At 39.8% G+C, this 16842-nt stretch overlaps 1 protein-coding gene and 1 non-coding gene across 2 annotated transcripts in view; both read left to right on the forward strand.

The window, feature by feature from the left end:
- Positions 1–16249, forward strand: part of ARCN1 (archain 1 coat protein complex I subunit delta) — a 27589-nt gene extending 11340 nt beyond the window's left edge. Inside the window, exons 2-10 of the mRNA XM_040483203.1 lie at positions 2239–2502; positions 3325–3504; positions 3614–3819; positions 4481–4645; positions 7123–7288; positions 8636–8783; positions 9104–9212; positions 12575–12779; positions 14470–16249. Of these exons, the coding sequence (XP_040339137.1) occupies positions 2239–2502; positions 3325–3504; positions 3614–3819; positions 4481–4645; positions 7123–7288; positions 8636–8783; positions 9104–9212; positions 12575–12779; positions 14470–14559 (1533 nt within the window). The 3' untranslated portion in view covers positions 14560–16249. The remainder of the gene's footprint in view (positions 1–2238; positions 2503–3324; positions 3505–3613; positions 3820–4480; positions 4646–7122; positions 7289–8635; positions 8784–9103; positions 9213–12574; positions 12780–14469) is intronic.
- On the forward strand, positions 5227–5333 carry LOC121035684 (U6 spliceosomal RNA). Its single transcript, XR_005793023.1, has one exon. It is a non-coding gene; the product is annotated as a U6 spliceosomal RNA (small nuclear RNA).
- Positions 16250–16842: the final 593 nt, after the last annotated feature.

Here is a 16842-nt window from a genome sequence, read left to right on the forward strand (position 1 = left end):
CTCTCTCTCTGCCCCTCCCCTGTTCATGCTCTGTCTCTCTCTGTCCCAAAAATAAATAAACGTTGAAAAAAAAAATTAAAAAAAAAAAAGTAATTTACAAAACAAGATTTTTTTCTGATGGTATTTATGACTTAGGACATTTTTTTAAAAAAACATTTTTTCCCTACTTTAAATTTTATTTACATTTATTTAAAAATATATGTGTATGTTTTTAATGTTTATTTATTTTTGAAGGGGAGAGAGAGAGAGAGAGAGAGACAGCATGAGTGGGGGAGGGGCAGAGAGAGAGAAGGAGATACAGAATCCAAAACAGGCTCCAGGCTCCCAGCTGTCAGCTCAGAGCCTGATGTGGGGCTTGAACTCAAAAATTGTGAGATAATGACCTGAGCCGAAGTCAGAGGCTCAACCGACTGAGCCACCCAGGCACCCCATATTTGCACTTATTTTATACGGAATTGACTCCCAGGCCATCAGTCTTTGTTTCTTCAGTTTCTTCTGGGGTTTTTTTTTTTTCTTCTGTGCAATCTCCTTTTCTGGTTTAGGAACAGTCTCCTCTTTTTCAGTAAGTATCATCTCAGTGTGGCAGAGAGAGCTCATGTATGGGTAGATGTGACCACGAGCTCTGTAAGTTCTCCCCATCTTGGGGGCTTTGTTCACCTGGATGTGCTCAGTGATCAGAGAATCTACGTCTAAACCCTAAGTTCAGCATTTCTCTGTGCATTTTTAAGCATGTACAGTAAAAATTCAGTATTCTTTTTGGGCCACCAACTCTTGTCCAGCCCCACTGGTTGGCCTTGGGCACACCTACCAACTCTACCTTTGTGGTGACAGAGTGGTACAGATTGCTTCTGTAAATGACATCATTCAGATACTTAGTGGCTTTTCCAGTGCATACCCTGATGGCCCGGGCAGTTTCTTAAAGTGAACATGAAGATTTGAAGCCCCCCCCCACCTTTTTTTTTTTAATGTTTACTTATTTATTTTGAGAGAGAGCTCATGTGTGTGTGCAGGGGACGGACAGAGAGAGAAAAGAATCTCATGCAGGCTCCATGCTCAGCAGCCCTGAGCCCAGCATGGGGCTCGATCTCATGACCTGAGATGAAATCAAGAGTTTGTCGCTCAACTGACTGAGCCACCCAGGAGCCCCTGAACCTCTATAGACCAAACACTTCTCTAATATAAATTGTTTTCACCTAGCTGCTTGGAAGTAAACATGATGGTAATTATCTCCCAAATAACCTAATTACCTAGTCTTGGTGCATAAGGACATTGTGTTCTCATCTAATTGTTATAGAACTCTATTGATGTACTGAGACTATAGGAATATTTGAATTGACTAAATTGTTTTTTCTTCAAGTTGCTCGCTTATTCGGCAGCTTCTGTAAAGCTGCAAAGTCTGATTAGTGGGATACTGCTATTTCAGATGTTGTATCCCAGCGTTGAGGCTTCTGAAATGTGTAAATAGTCCTTTTGTTACTCGTATTTGTGAATTCTTGGGTTCCTGCACTGTAGAGATGGTTAATACTGTACTTAATTTTCTTACTCCCCTGCTAATGGCATTTGAGGTCTCTTCGTCTTCTTTTGGTGCTTTGTTTTGTTTAATGAATGCCAGACTGTGAGAAAAGGCTGTAGGTCTTGATCATTGATTGGTGTCACAACCTGTGTAAAACATTGAGTCATTCAGTTTCTTATTTTACAGATTGTTTACATATCTGGAGGTAAGATAGTGTGGGATGGGAACGTTATTAATCAAAGAGCAAAAGATCAACTTAGACTCACTAGATTGGATCCATGTTCTAGGTAAAAATGAAAGGAAAGGTCAAGGGGCTTCCATTAAACCTTTAATCCTGGTCAGACCTGTTTTGCTGTGGAGATTTCTGTTCTTAGAAAAAGTTTTTAACTATTCTTCATGGGTCTGCCAAAGCAAAGAGCAGTCCGTTTCTGAGTTCTAGGGAATCTGTTAACAAACATATTTGGAGACTTGGAAAAAGGTGTTTTGTTTTTTTTAACTAAGTTTTTCTTAAGCTGTGGTATTGCAAAATAGGAATGATAGTTTCATTTTCCTCTATTGTAGTTTTACTTTATGAATTACATACTAGAATGAAAAGAACAATGAAGTAGAGTTTGAAGGTCAAGTCACTGAATGACTGAGTGTGGCATTCTGTGTAAGATCTGAGGATGCTAAGAAAACAGATTTGAAGAAATAATTTGTATTTACTTCATGTATGTTCCTGGCAGGTGCTGTTGGCAGCAGCGGTCTGCACGAAAGCAGGAAAGGCTATTGTTTCTCGACAGTTTGTGGAGATGACCCGAACTCGTATTGAGGGCTTGTTAGCAGCGTTTCCAAAGCTCATGAACACTGGAAAACAGCATACATTTGTTGAAACAGAGAGTGTAAGATATGTCTACCAGCCTATGGAGAAACTGTATATGGTGCTGATCACTACCAAAAACAGCAACATCTTAGAAGATCTGGAGACCCTAAGGCTTTTCTCAAGAGTGGTAAGAGTCCTTTTGTAATGGTGGGTTATAGTTTTTTGCTTTAAATTTTCTCTATGAAACTGTTATCCCCCAAAGCAGCTGCTGCTTATCAGTTTGCGTGCCGCATGTCTCCCACCCCTACCCCAGCAGTTTATTGCTACAGCTTCTTCCCTATTCATTCAGCAAACACTTTGTGCCCTCCTAGACTAAGTATCCCAAAAGAGAATGTGCAAACTGACCTTTCCTTTCACAGACCTTAAGTGGTTGCTTCGATCTGTTTTTGTGGTTCTGACACTTGTGTGTCCATATTTTTAGATCATGTTTATCAGATAAGATTTATTTATCTATTTAAATATTTATTTTAAGAGAGAGTGTGCACACACACTCTATAAAAATAAACATTAAAAAAAAGGTTAGCTGCTTAATTCGCCTAAGCCACCCAGGCGCCCCTATTTATTTTTTAAGATTTTATTTTTAAGTTATCTCTACACCCACCATGGGGCTCAAACTTAACAACCCTAAGATCAAGTTGTATTCTCTATCTACTGAGCCAGCCAGGTGCCCCAGATAAGACTTATTGATATAACACAATACAACACAACATGCGCGCGCGCGCACACACACACACACACACTCTCACACACACACACACACACACACACACTTTATGCCAAAGTCTTGCTTAAAAGAAAGGGTAGAGGATCTAACAGAGGGATTCAGGATTTTTGAAATCTGTGTATTTTATTTTACTTTTTTTTAATATGTGTACTTTAAAGAATAAGACTTGGGAAACATAAATGCTGATAGATCTTAAATCTCTTTTCCATTGCTGTCCACTATTAGATACCTGAGTATTGCCGAGCCTTAGAGGAGAATGAAATATCTGAGCACTGTTTTGATTTAATTTTTGCTTTTGATGAAATCGTTGCCCTGGGATACCGGGAGAATGTTAACCTGGCACAGATTAGAACCTTCACGGAAATGGATTCTCACGAGGAGAAGGTGTTCAGAGCAGTTAGAGAGGTAAATAGGGTCTTCTTTGGGAGTTCTTGTTCGGTGTCTTTCTTTTAGACTTTTAGTATTTTGATTTTCCTATATTCAAAGCCACATCCATGGATGTCTCTTTGTGTAGACTCAAGAACGTGAAGCCAAGGCTGAGATGCGGCGTAAAGCAAAGGAATTACAACAGGCCCGAAGAGATGCAGAGAGGCAGGGCAAAAAAGCACCAGGATTTGGAGGATTTGGAAGCTCTGCAGTATCTGGAGGCAGCACAGCTGCCATGATCACAGAGACCATCATTGAAACCGATAAACCAAAAGTGGCACCTGCACCAGCCAGGTATAGTCCAGTGTATCACCAGCAACCCTAGAATGGCAGATGAAGGCTGTATGTGTGTGTTGTGGAGTGATAACTGATTTCTGGCAAGTTGAAATTATGAATGACTTGATGAAGTAAGATGTAATATTAAATTTGGTTACATTGGCTACATAATAAAGGGATAAAGGAGAAATCTGAAGGTAGAGAATTTTTGTGTTAAAGAGTTCTTTTACAAATTATACCATAGAGTTGCCTTACTTTGGGAAAGAAGGGGCTATTTAACTGTTTATGGAGCATTTTTTAATCTAAGTGTGAATGGCTTTCAGGGAGAATCTGAACTACCTGAAAGTACTATGTGCAACACTTTATGCACAGGTGTATTTATCCGGACGAAAAGTACAAAGTTTTCATCTGATCATGCATGCTTACATAAATGTACCTTTGCTCTTTAGGTACTTGAAGCTTACATATTAATAGTGACTCGGCTGCCAGTTTGGGCAGGGAATAGTCTAATTCTCCACTAAACCCTAGGATACTTTGATTTTTCCCTTGAGATCTGCACATGCCTCTTAAAGAACAGCTTTAGGGAAAGCTTCAATGATATGGGGTTACTAATTCACTAATTTTTAAAAATCATGTGTATGTTTTTTCTTACTTTGTTATTTCTTATTCTTCCACTTAGGCCTTCAGGCCCCAGCAAGGCTTTGAAACTTGGAGCCAAAGGGAAGGAAGTAGATAATTTTGTAGACAAATTGAAATCTGAAGGTGAAACTATCATGTCCTCCAATATGGGCAAGCGTACTTCTGATGCAACCAAAGTGCATGCTCCACCCATTAATATGGAAAGGTGAGTAGTAACTTTTTCAGTAAGAACAGACCATATATTTAAAAATGTTTATTTTAGCGCATTACAAATTCTTTATGTGACTTTTAGTTTTTCTAGAATTTAAAAGACTTAGGATATATTTTAGGGACACCTGGTTGGCTCAGTTGGTTAAACTTCTGACTCTTGATTTTGGCTCAGGTCCTGATCTCATGGTTCGTGAGATTGAGCTCCGGGTTGGGTTCTGTGACGACAGCATGGACCCTGCTTGGGATTCTTTCTCTCTCCCTCTCTCTCTGCCCCTCCCTTGCTCACGCTCACTTGCTCTCTCTCTCCTTCTCTCTCAAGATAAGTAAACATTAAAAAAATAATGATAAAATCAAAGTGTTAAAAAAAAAAAAAAAGACTTAGAATATATTCCAGATTTTAGCACGGGGTCTTTTTTTTTTTTTTTTTTTTTTAACCGTGATTTTAACTGTGGCTCTCAGCTATTTATTTCCTATGAAGTTTAGAACTTACCTTTTATCAACTCTGCTGGCTAAATTTATAAGTAACTTGTCTTCATGGCTAGTGTGTGCCTTGTTTCTTAAAGTGGAGTTGAATTAGTGCTCTCTTGGGCAGCACATAAACTAAAATGGGAACGGTACAGAGAAGATGAGCATGGCCTCTGTGCAAGGATGACACGCAAATTTGAGAAGCTTCCATATTTTAAAAAAAAAGTGGACTTGAATTAGAGAGCTAGAGGTGTAGCAGCCCTACACTGTATTTTGGCATGTCTTCTTCTAATTAAACTTTCAGGAGAACCAATCTTTAATACAAAATGTATAAATATCTTTAATAGCAAATTAACTTCATTTGCCTTTTCAGTACTTAAACTCAGTATAGAATATTTTGATTTGTTTCTGATCTAAGGATTGGTTGGTAACATTTTTAGTTACCAAGTTCACATATTCATGACTCAGATTTCTTGTCTTGAAGCCCAGACCTTCTACTGTTGCTGATGGTTTTGGGGTCAAGTGAAAGATGAGTCTGGGAGAATACTTTTATCAGGTGTGCATGAAAGAGGAGTGTTTTGTATATCCTTTTCTGTATGAAATGAACAGGGATACATTGGGATAAATCTCTTAAATCGCTAAAGCTCCTTTGCTGTTCCTGGTGGTTGCTTAGTGTGTGACACTATTTTAAAAAGATGCTGGAAACTGTCATGTATTAGAGAGGGCTCGAGGTTCTTTGCTAAATGATGAAATACTTGCTGAGCACGGAGCAGACTCTTGTGAAGACGCATGGGCCCCTGCACTATTTGAAGATGCGCTCCTTTGTGGTCTTGAGTCTCATTCCTCTGTTTCTGGGAAGACTTCTGTGGTGGAACAGAGAACAAAATAGGATGCCAGAATATTCTTCTTAGCTTCTGCAGTTCACCCAGTTAAAAATAGTTGTAGTAAAGGATATGGATAGTTTGTACTTCATAATTGCCCAGAGAGGCAGCACTTTTTGTTTCACTTATTTTTTTGTGTTAGGTGATACATTCATATAGTTCAAAATTCAAAAGGTTCAAAGAGTGTTACAATTAAAAGTCTTTCTCCCACCCAGCCAGGCAAGTTTGTGTTTTCAGAGGCAACTAGTATTAATTAGTTTCTTCTTGTATTCTTCTGAGGAGTATAGTCTATATGTAGATGAATAAAAATATATGTATTTTTTTCTTTTTATATGTAAGTGGTAATAACATACTAGGTACATTTTCCAGTTGCTTTTTTCACTTACTTATTTTGGAGATGAGAATATCCTTATTTGAAGCTATAAAGACGTGACATCTAAATGTAAGACTTTATCCTAAACTGGATCTTGTACAACTTTAAAGGACATTATTAGGTCAGCTGACAAAATTGGCATATGGTTGGTAGATTAAACAAAGTGTCAATGTTCCTTTACGAAGTTAATGTGTACTTTGGTTATGTAAGAGAATATCCTATTCTTGGAATACTCTGAAGTGTTTAGGGCTAAAAGGCCATGGTATGTATAATCTGCCTCTAAATGGTTCAGGAAAAGAAATCAAATAATAGTTGTAGAGAGTATGCAAATGATAAAACAGACGGTGGGGCAAAACGTTAACAGCATTTAAAAAGTGTATAAATGTATTTCTGGTATAATTTTAATTTTTTTCATTGTTGAAATTATTTTCAGATGAAAAGCATTTTCAGTTGTTGCCCCGTTTCTTCATAGCAGTGTTCATTTTTGTGGACGTACCTTTATGTGTTTAAGCAGTTCCCTCCTGATAGACACTTGAGTTATTTCCATACTTCTGCCATTATAACCCTTTCTTTAGTGAATGACATTGTTTGCACAGCTGAGACTTTGTGGGCTGAATCTAGTGCTTTAAATTTTGTACGTACAGCAGTAGCACCTTAAAATAAGTTGTTGATGGCTCATTACCATTAAACCCTGGAGAAAGGGAATTCTGGTTCCTGCTTTTATGAACAGATTTTATTACTTTTTCCCTACAGTGTGCACATGAAGATTGAGGAAAAGATCACACTCACCTGTGGCCGAGATGGAGGATTGCAGAATATGGAGTTGCATGGCATGATCATGCTTAGGATCTCAGACGATAAGTTTGGCCGAATTCGTCTTCATGTAGAGAATGAAGATAAGAAGGGGGTGCAGCTACAGGTGTGGAGAGGTTTTGGATAAGGGAGTCAACTGGAGTTTCTCCTTTGAACCATAGAACACAGAAAACATTTCTTTTTTCTTTTTTTTATATTATATATTTATTTATTTTGGGGGGAGGGGCAGAGAGAGAGGGAGACACAGAATCCGAAGCAGGCTCCAGGCTCTGAGCTGTCAGCACAGAGCCCGACGTGGGGCTCGAACCCACAAATTGAGATCGTGACCTGAGCTGATGTCGGACCCTTAACCGACTGAGCCACCCAGGTGCCCCTGATTTCTTTTTAAAGTTTATTTATTTATTTTTTGAGAGAGACTGAGAGTGTGAGCCGGGGAAGGGCAGAGAAAGAGGGAGAATCTCAAGCAGGCTCTGGCACTGTCAGCACAGAGCCCATGCGGGGCATCAAACTCTGCAAACTCTGAGATCATGACCTGAGTCAGAATCAAGAGTTGGATGTTTAACTGACTGCGCTATTCAGGCGCCCCATTAATATGATTTCTGTAGTCCATCTTACATGGCCTGAATTTTAACAACTTGAGTGCTCTTGGCAAGATTGCAGCTAACCTTTCAACAGAACTTTTCCCTCTCCTGCCTGCTGACTATAAGGCCAGGACTCATATCTGACCCTGGCAACTGATCAGCATCTAACCTTAGTCTTCTACTTGGCTTGCCTGCCTCTACCATGATGTTGCTTCCTGTGAAGTATTTTTAGAAAGGACTTGGTTGAATGTATTTAACTTTTTTCAATTACAAAGTTATTAACTTGTTCAATTACAAACAAAATAGTTTAGACTTGAAATTATTTTAATTATTACTTTTAAAATGTCTTAAATCTTTTTAAAATTCTTCAAAGAAGGGAAATTTTTCTTCAAATCAAAAGGAATTGGCATTTTTTAGGTACTCCTATTCTCTTCTATTAAGGGCTTGAACTCACAACCCTGAGATCAAGAGTTGCATGCTCCACCAACTGGCCTGGCCAGGTGCCCCATGGTATTCTATCTTAGATATTTAGATTATGGGCCATGTAAGACCAGAAGGAATTTCTTTTCTTTTTTTTTTTTTTAACATAAATTTCTGGCGGTTTTTTTTTTTTTCATGTTTATTATTTTGAAAGAGAGAATGAGCATGAGTGGGGGAGGGGCAGAAAGAGAGGGAGAGAGAGGATCCCAAGCAGGCTCTGGCTGAAAGCAGAGACACAGGCTCTGGCTGAAAGCTCAGTCTCAAGAACTGTGAGATCATGACCTCAGTTGAAATCGAGAGTTGGACGCTTAACTGACTAAGCCACCAGGCACCCCTATTTCCTGTCTCATAATGCCTGAAACTCAGAAGTTTTCTTTTCCTTCTTATTTTAGACCCATCCAAATGTGGATAAAAAACTTTTCACTGCAGAATCTCTAATTGGCTTGAAGAATCCAGAGAAGTCGTTCCCAGTCAACAGTGACGTAGGGGTACTAAAGTGGAGGCTACAAACCACAGAAGAATCTTTTATTCCACTGACAAGTAAGTGCTTCTGGTCAGTCCCACTAAACTAGTCCACACTGAGAACCACAAATAGCCCTGGCTTGTACACTCTGCATTCATTGCCACAGCAGAATGCTTTTTTGACAAAATGACCTTCTTTCAAAATGGACTTAGTGCTGGGTTTTGTGTATGTTAATCATGAGCTTTCATTTTTAATAGCTTTACTTTTGAAACTGTTATTTATAATAGTTTATGTTAGGATATTTAAGGCCTGCAGCTGTCAGTTTTGATTTGCCGTCTTAACTTTTCTCCACTCTCCTTTTAGTATTTGAGTATTCCTGCTTTGCTTTTCTTCTCAGTTAATTGCTGGCCCTCAGAGAGTGGAAATGGCTGTGATGTCAACATAGAATATGAGCTGCAAGAAGATCATTTAGAACTGAATGATGTGATTATCACCATCCCACTCCCGTAAGTGGTGTCCCCGACATAATCAGTTTTTTCTGTGCTGGGCTTCTAGAACTAACCTTTCGGAACTTGTTTTGGAGGCAGCACTCAGTTGGCTATCCATCATAAAAATCTGCTTCCTAAAAAGATCAGTTGTAAAAGAAACCAGATACAAATCGATACTATACGGTTCCACTTATCGGACATTGTGAAAATGTGTCATACTCCTAGAACAGAAGTCAGGAGATAGAGAGGAAGGCAGTTGACTAACAGGGCACAAGAGAACTTTTGAGGATGATGGAAATGTTCTCTGACTTGATTGTGATAGTGCTTACGAGATTACATAGTCAAAGTGCACAGAGCTGTACACGTTAAAAGGAGTGGATTTACGGTTTTAAAACCAACTCAAACAGCCAGTTGTAGTTCTAGAGCTGTGTTTTCAGATGTTGGGCCTGTTTGTTCCTGTAGTAATGAAGATTTCCAGAAGGAGGAGCCAGTTCCCTGTCAAAAACCATTCTCAGTTTTGTTTGCTACTCAAAGAAATTAAATCTGACTGAATCTTCACTTTGCTCTCTAAACTTTCAGCTAAAGATGAGAGTACAGGGGCGCCTGGGTGGCGCAGTCAGTTAAGCGTCCGACTTCAGCCAGGTCACGATCTCGCGGTCCATGAGTTCGAGCCCCGCGTCAGGCTCTGGGCGGATGGCTTGGAGCCTGGAGCCTGTTTCCGATTCTGTGTCTCCCTCTCTCTCTGCCCCTCCCCCATTCATGCTCTGTCTTTCTCTGTCCCAAAAATAAATAAAAACGTTGAAAAAAAATTTAAAGATGAGAGTACATTTTTTCTTTCTTTCTTTCTTCCTTCCTTTCTTTTTTTTTTTTTAACGTTTATTTACTTTTGAGAGAGACAGAGACAGAGCATGGGCGGGGGGCGGGGAGGGCAGAGAGAGATGGAGACACAGAATCTGAAGGAGGCTTCAGGCTCTGAGCTGTCAGCACAGAGCCCGACATGGGACTTGAACTCAACAAGCTGTGAAATCATGACCTGAGCTGAAGTCGGACGCTTAACCGACTGAGCCACTCAGGTGCCCTGAGAGTACATTTTCAAGGGAACTATTCTTGCTGGAATACATATCTACATTAGTTTTAGTGAATTTCCTAACAGTTTTATTGTGGTTTAGTTGACCTACCACAAACTACACATATTTAAATTGTACAATTTGATAAGTTTTGACACATAGACACTTGTGAAACCATCACCACAATAAAGATAATGATAATATCCATCACCCCTAGAAAATCAGTTCCAATAAGTTTTTGTTCTGTGCTTAAATGGCCTACTTTCCAAGATCATCTAGAAATACTTTCTCCCTCAAGTTAATCTCACTAGCACTCACTTCCATTGAGTGTGTGCTATTATATCACCAATGAATTCCTAGCCCCTCTCCTCTTCCTCTCAGTACCTACCTCCCATGATTAAGTATTGGGTGTCATTATACCTAATAAGCATATTCTTAATGTATTTTTATTGTTATATTGTTATTGCAGAGAAAATGGTACTAATTTAATTTGTAGTTTTGTTTCCTTTTTGATGTCCTTCAGACATTTATGTGGCCAGGTCAGGTTTTTAATCATTCTTTTTAAATGGAAGGATTTAAAAAAAAATTTTTTTTTTAATATTTATTTATGAGAGAGAGGCAGAGCACAAGTGGTAGAGGGACAGAGCGAGAGGGAGACACAGAATCTGAAGCAGGCTCCAGGCTCTGAGCTGTCAGCCCAAACCTGATGCAGGGCTCAAACCTAAGAACTGTGAGATCATGACCTGAGCCAAAGTTGGACACTCAACTGACTCAGCTATCCAGGCGCCCCTGGTTTTTAGTCATTCTTATTTTTCCATTAAAAAAAATATGCTTGGGGCACCTGAGTGGCTCAGTAGGTTAAGTGTCCAACTCTTGACTTTGGCTCAGGTCATGACCTCTCAGTTCATGGGATCGAGCCCTGAATGGGGCTCTGTGCTAACAATGTGGAAACTGCTTGGGATTCTCTGTCTCCCTCTCTCTGCCCTTCCCCCACTCCTTCTCATCTTCTCTCTCTCAAACATTTTTTTAAAAATTAAAAAAATAAAAAGTATGCTTTATTACCAATCTCTTCTTTATTGGAGTAACTATCTTATTCTTCACAGCATGGTTATTCTTTTAGAACAATAGATGGCTACCTTGAACCATTGTAGGGGTTGGGCGTTGGTGACAGGTGTGGGTTTTGTTTTGTCAAGATTTGTTTTACTACGCTATTTTTAGGATGCCACAATTTTTAGGCCTCTCCATCTACCCTATAATTGTGGTTATGGTGGTTTCCTGTGTCTTAGTTCAGTTTTGCAGTAGTCTCCAGAAAAGACCCTTACACAACATTTCACTCTGTTGTCTAGAACTGATTCGATTTTAGAGATCGGAATCGGAATCGGAACAAGAGCAGAGGAAGAAACATATATACAACTGGGACCATAAAATGGATAGGGAAGAGCTGATCATGTTGTATCGCCCTTAAAATGTTTGTCTTCCTTATTTACTGTGTCCCTAATACAAGCATTTAATGTCATTGGCGAATTAAAAGATGGTAAATTTAGAATGTGTAGGAGGGGTGACACTGCCGATCAGCCACATTTGGGGGTACAGAGTACATCCTAACTAGCCCTGGTTCTCTTGCAGACTAAAGAACAGCTGTGTGTCTTTTCTCCCGTCACGTTCACATTCTGGGCAGAGGAAATTGTGTTTTCACTTATCAAATAAAAGTCCGCTTACTGGATTGTAAATCAGACCCATTGGCGTCAAGTACAAGTTTTGAAATGTTCTAAGGTCTTTTTTTTTTTTTTTTTGTTCTAAGGTCTTTTGAAAACTCTTCTCAAAGACAATTTATTTCCATTTCTAAATAACCACGTAATGGTGTGTAAGGTTTCCCACCACTACAATCACCCTGTTTTCCCCCCATTGTCACCTATAAAGAGAGCTGCATTATGTTAAAATTCTTTCTTGACAGGGCAACAGACCCTTGGTGCAGGACTTTTGGAAATACACCCCCCTTCACATGTTCATCAGTCTCAGACCCCTGCTAGCTTCAGATCTGATCCACAAGTTGGAGCAGCCCACGGATATATCTGCCAATTACCCCATGGTTGCATGTATCCATATCTATAAAAGGCAGTGAGTGGGACCCTTTGGCCAAGGTGCTAAGACTGTTTGATCCTTGCAGTTATTAGGGAACCTCATTTTTTTTTTTCAAGGATCATATAAAGTGGGCAGAATTTGAGGAGCATAATCAAATTCGGGGCTGGTTTTCCTTGGCAGAATTCTCCCAGCTCTGGACAGCTAATGTGACACAGGTGTTTCTCATGACAGATCCGGTGTCGGCGCACCGGTGATTGGCGAGATTGATGGCGAGTATCGACATGACAGTCGACGAAATACCTTGGAGTGGTGCCTGCCAGTGATTGATGCCAAAAATAAGAGTGGCAGCCTCGAATTCAGCATTGCTGGGCAGCCCAATGATTTCTTCCCTGTTCAAGTCTCTTTCATCTCCAAAAGAAACTACTGTAACATACAGGTACCACCTTTTAATAGCACATAACGGGGAAAGTGGTGGGACAGATGCCAGATAGGCAGCATGGGATCAAAAATCAGAAAAGTTGGGCGCGTGCCTGGCTGGCTTAGTCAGTAGAGCATGCGACTGTTGATCTTGGGGTTGTGAGTTCAAGTCTTACATTGGACCTAGAACTTAACGTTAAAAAAAAATCAGAAGAGCTGGTCTTACTGCAGATTACTTTATTGACTCTCATTGAATGGTCTTGGTCAAATTCTTCTCCTGTTTTAACTCAGTTTTCCTCTCTAGATTGGACAAGGTCAAGGAATTGAATATGAATATATATAAAAGTATTTATGGATTGTGCACGATTTAGATCTCTTAGTTTCCTGCTTTTCTAAATAATCTCATATATTTTTAAAACCTTTTACCAAAACATGCAACCCAAGGTTTTCTTATCCCTTTTATATGCCACTCAGTTTGAACACAAGGAAGGAAAGTTTATTTGGAAGGCAAAATTACTTCCTCTCAAAAGTGATTCTAATACAAATGGATACAATATTTGGATTTTTTGTGTTACTGCATCCCTTCATTAGTACAGATAATCATCAACCAATTCTGTTACCAACTTTGCCCTTTAGATAGGCAAAGCAAAGGAAATTTGCGAGCTATTTCTTTAGATCGTTATTTTTAACTCCTTGTTACTCCAGTTTTTGAAGTTGCATTACAAGGGCCTGGTTCATATTGTCATTGTTCCCTCTGACTTGGTGATTTGCTTGTTATTGTGGCACTATCTTATCTTCCCAGATGGTCTCTGGCTCTCCTCTAAGTATTTGGGAGATTACAGTTTCCTTCCTGTGTTGGATCATTTTAAAAAGCAGTTCTCTCTCCACTCTTAATTATAGGCATAAGGCTATCAATATTGGGAGCATGTGGTTGAACCCAAGACATTAAATAGAAATGGTACATTTTCAGGCCTTCTGACTGGCTCAGTTGGAGGAGGAGCATGCGACTCTTGATTTTGGGGTCGTGAGTTTGAGCTCCACGCTGGGTGTAGAGATTATACTTAAATTAAAACAAAAAAACAACAACAAAACAACTTAAAAAAAAAAAAAGGATACATTTTCCTGTTTGGGAACTTTTGAAAAACTTCGTTAGAAAATATGAATCAGTGGTTCAGGCCTCATGTTGATGCCATTACAGGCACTATTGTTACAGGTAATTCATTAAACTAGACATTTATAATTAAAAGGAAAAGACGAGATGTTACAGAAGGACACAGCCATGTCTAGAAAATACATGTGATAGAGCCACTTACACTTTGACAGCAAGTCAAGCAAATAAAGTTGAAGAGTTAGAATTTTGCATTTGGGGTCAAAATATTAATTGATCAACCTGATAAAATGTCTGTGAACTTCATAGGTTTTATGGGGCAGGACCTGGGTAATGGCCACTCATTCTAGATCTTTTACTTGATAACCACTCACTCTAATCTCATCCCATCAGTTGTCTTTTCTGTGTGGGAAGCCGGTTAATCATGTCAGTGGGGACGGGTGCCGCTGTGAGATCCAATTGTGAATTGAACTTTGTTAGTATTTTTGAGTTATTTTTAATGCTGCTTTAAGGGAATTTGATCCATTCTGTCCTGAGAATTTAGTCGGCACCTTGGAGACTTGCCCTCCTGCTTTACCTTATTCTTTGTTTGTTTCTCTAGGTTACCAAAGTGACCCAGGTAGATGGAAACAGCCCTGTAAGGTTTTCCACAGAGACCACTTTCCTAGTGGATAAGTATGAAATCCTGTAATACCAAGGAGAGGGAACCAGAAAGGAAAAATTTCGAATTAATAAAGAAGAAGCCAACAGTGGCTGAAGAGTTTTTTCCAAATCTACAAGCCATTGGAGACCCTTTTTTTCTGGTACAATGCACGATTCTCTGCGCGCAAGGACCCTCAACTCACCCTCAGTGTTTAAGTGTCACAGAGACGTTCTTTGGCAAAGAAAGACACAAACATAAAGGGAAAGGCTGCTGATTTCTTTGGCAGATTTCACTGGCCAGCAGGAAAGCACGCTCTCCAGAGAATACCCCCAGTTAAACAGCTTCTCTGCCTTCACCTCAGTCGTTGCTCCTTTGTTTTAATCCCTGAATATAGTTACATTTCGTACTTTGTTTAAAAAGTTTTCTTTCACATTTTATTTTTATTTTTTCCCCTCTTTTTCTCTTCAAATTTTGATCTTTCAGACTCTTTAACCCTCATTTTTTTTCTTTCTGTACATTCAATCAAGTGCTGGGATCATCTGTATATAGGCGTTATATTCGGCACTCTTGGAAACAGTTGATCTAACCAATTCTCGGTCTTCAGGCTATTCAGACGAACTGCTTAAGGGGCACGAGGTCTAGAAGTTAAAAGAAAAGGACGTCCTTTGTCATTTTCCTATATCCACTCATCCCTCCGTTCCTCTGCCAAGTTGTTTTCCTTCCAGTCCTGTCCCTCCAGTTTAGAACAGTACTGTGAAGCCTACCTGTGTCACTATTACAGGTAGCTGAGAAGCACCTTTCAAATGGCATAGCCCCGCTTCAAGATGCCTGAGAGGAGAATGGTTATGTCTGGTTAGGGATTTCACATCCACAGGTAATCATGTCTGCTGCTGGTGCTACCCAAGCTTCTAGTTCTTTACATTTTGAGTACTTCAGCTAAAACGTGAGAGCTCATGGTCTTTGTGATCTACTCACATTGCCTCGATTTCACCACCTCCTTCCTCTTGGCTGTTCTGTGCGTTACCCGGTCCTTTCCAACTCTCCCTGTCTGTGAAATCCTTCCTTTTCCTCCCTTGAGCCTTTTCTCTTGCGTGTCCTCGTGCCCATCTCACCCATTACTCTTGCAGTGAAGAAGACTCCATCAGCCAGCCCCACTTGGGCTTTTTAACCCAGTATTGCACTTCGTATGCTGGCTGAGCTGCTGGGCTGTAGCCCCAGGAAGGGGGCGAGGTGGGTGACTAGGTGACCTGCTGCGCTTCCAGCTGGCTGGAGAGTACCACTCCCACTGGGGACAACATCTGGCCTCCCCTGCAAAGAGTGTGCTGTCCTCGAAGCAGAGCAGCCACACACAGATGGCCATGGATGGAATTGATTGCCAAAGAAATTTCTGGCCTTTCCCTTTCCCTTAACTGCATCAGGGAAGAATCCTTATCTCTGGCTTGGTTTCCACACGAGGTTTTTCTGAGGAAGGGGACTGGGACAAGAAATCTGTCATGTAGTTAAATAGGCAAGAAATCTTATTAATCCAGTTTTGTTTGAAAAAGTTGCTTGTCCATACGATTTTTTTAAAGCTGTTTAGTTTCACAACTTTTTTTTTTTTTTCTGAAATTACTTTTGGGGTAATATTTAAAATGAAAGACGTTTTGTAACCCTGTAAAATACATAGGGAATATAACATTCCAGTGTACACAAAGAAGGAAGATTCTTGAATCAAATAAAGTACTATAAAATGAATGTTTATTAGACTCTTGACTCTCTCATACTTTGGTGTCTGCTTGCTGATTTGAGATGATGTAACAGGATCTAAGTTTAAAAATTAATGATATGTTTTTTTTAAGAGAAAATAATCTCTATCTGAGGGTATTCATTGCCTTCCCGCATATTAACAGGTATTGTGCCACCTAGTGTATTTTTCTACATTTGAGCGCACACACATACACATGCACTCCTGATGGTGGAGCTTTTGAATTTGATGTTACTTACGGACTTTTGGTCTTAATTTTGTCAGGGGCAGTTGTAGAGTCAGAGACAGGAGGCTCCATCTTTAAAGAAGAGAACAATGGTTGGGGGCACCTGCGTGGCTCAGTCAGTTGAGCGTCAGACTTTGGCTCAGGTCATGATCTCATGGTTCGTGGGTTCACGTCCGGCCTTGTGCTGACAGCGTGGAGCCTGCTTTAGATTCTCTGTCTCCGGCTCTCTTTGCCCCTCTCCCGCTCATGTGCTGTGTCTCTCAAAAGTAAATTCACATTTAAAAAAATTGAAATATTAAACATTCCTAATTAAAACAAAAAAAGAACAATCATTGGTGAGTATTCTCTTCCCCATCAGAAA

This window comes from Herpailurus yagouaroundi, unplaced genomic scaffold, assembly GCF_014898765.1.
Source record: "Herpailurus yagouaroundi ecotype Mexico unplaced genomic scaffold, PumYag 161, whole genome shotgun sequence".
In the NCBI taxonomy this organism is placed as follows: domain Eukaryota; kingdom Metazoa; phylum Chordata; class Mammalia; order Carnivora; family Felidae; genus Herpailurus; species Herpailurus yagouaroundi.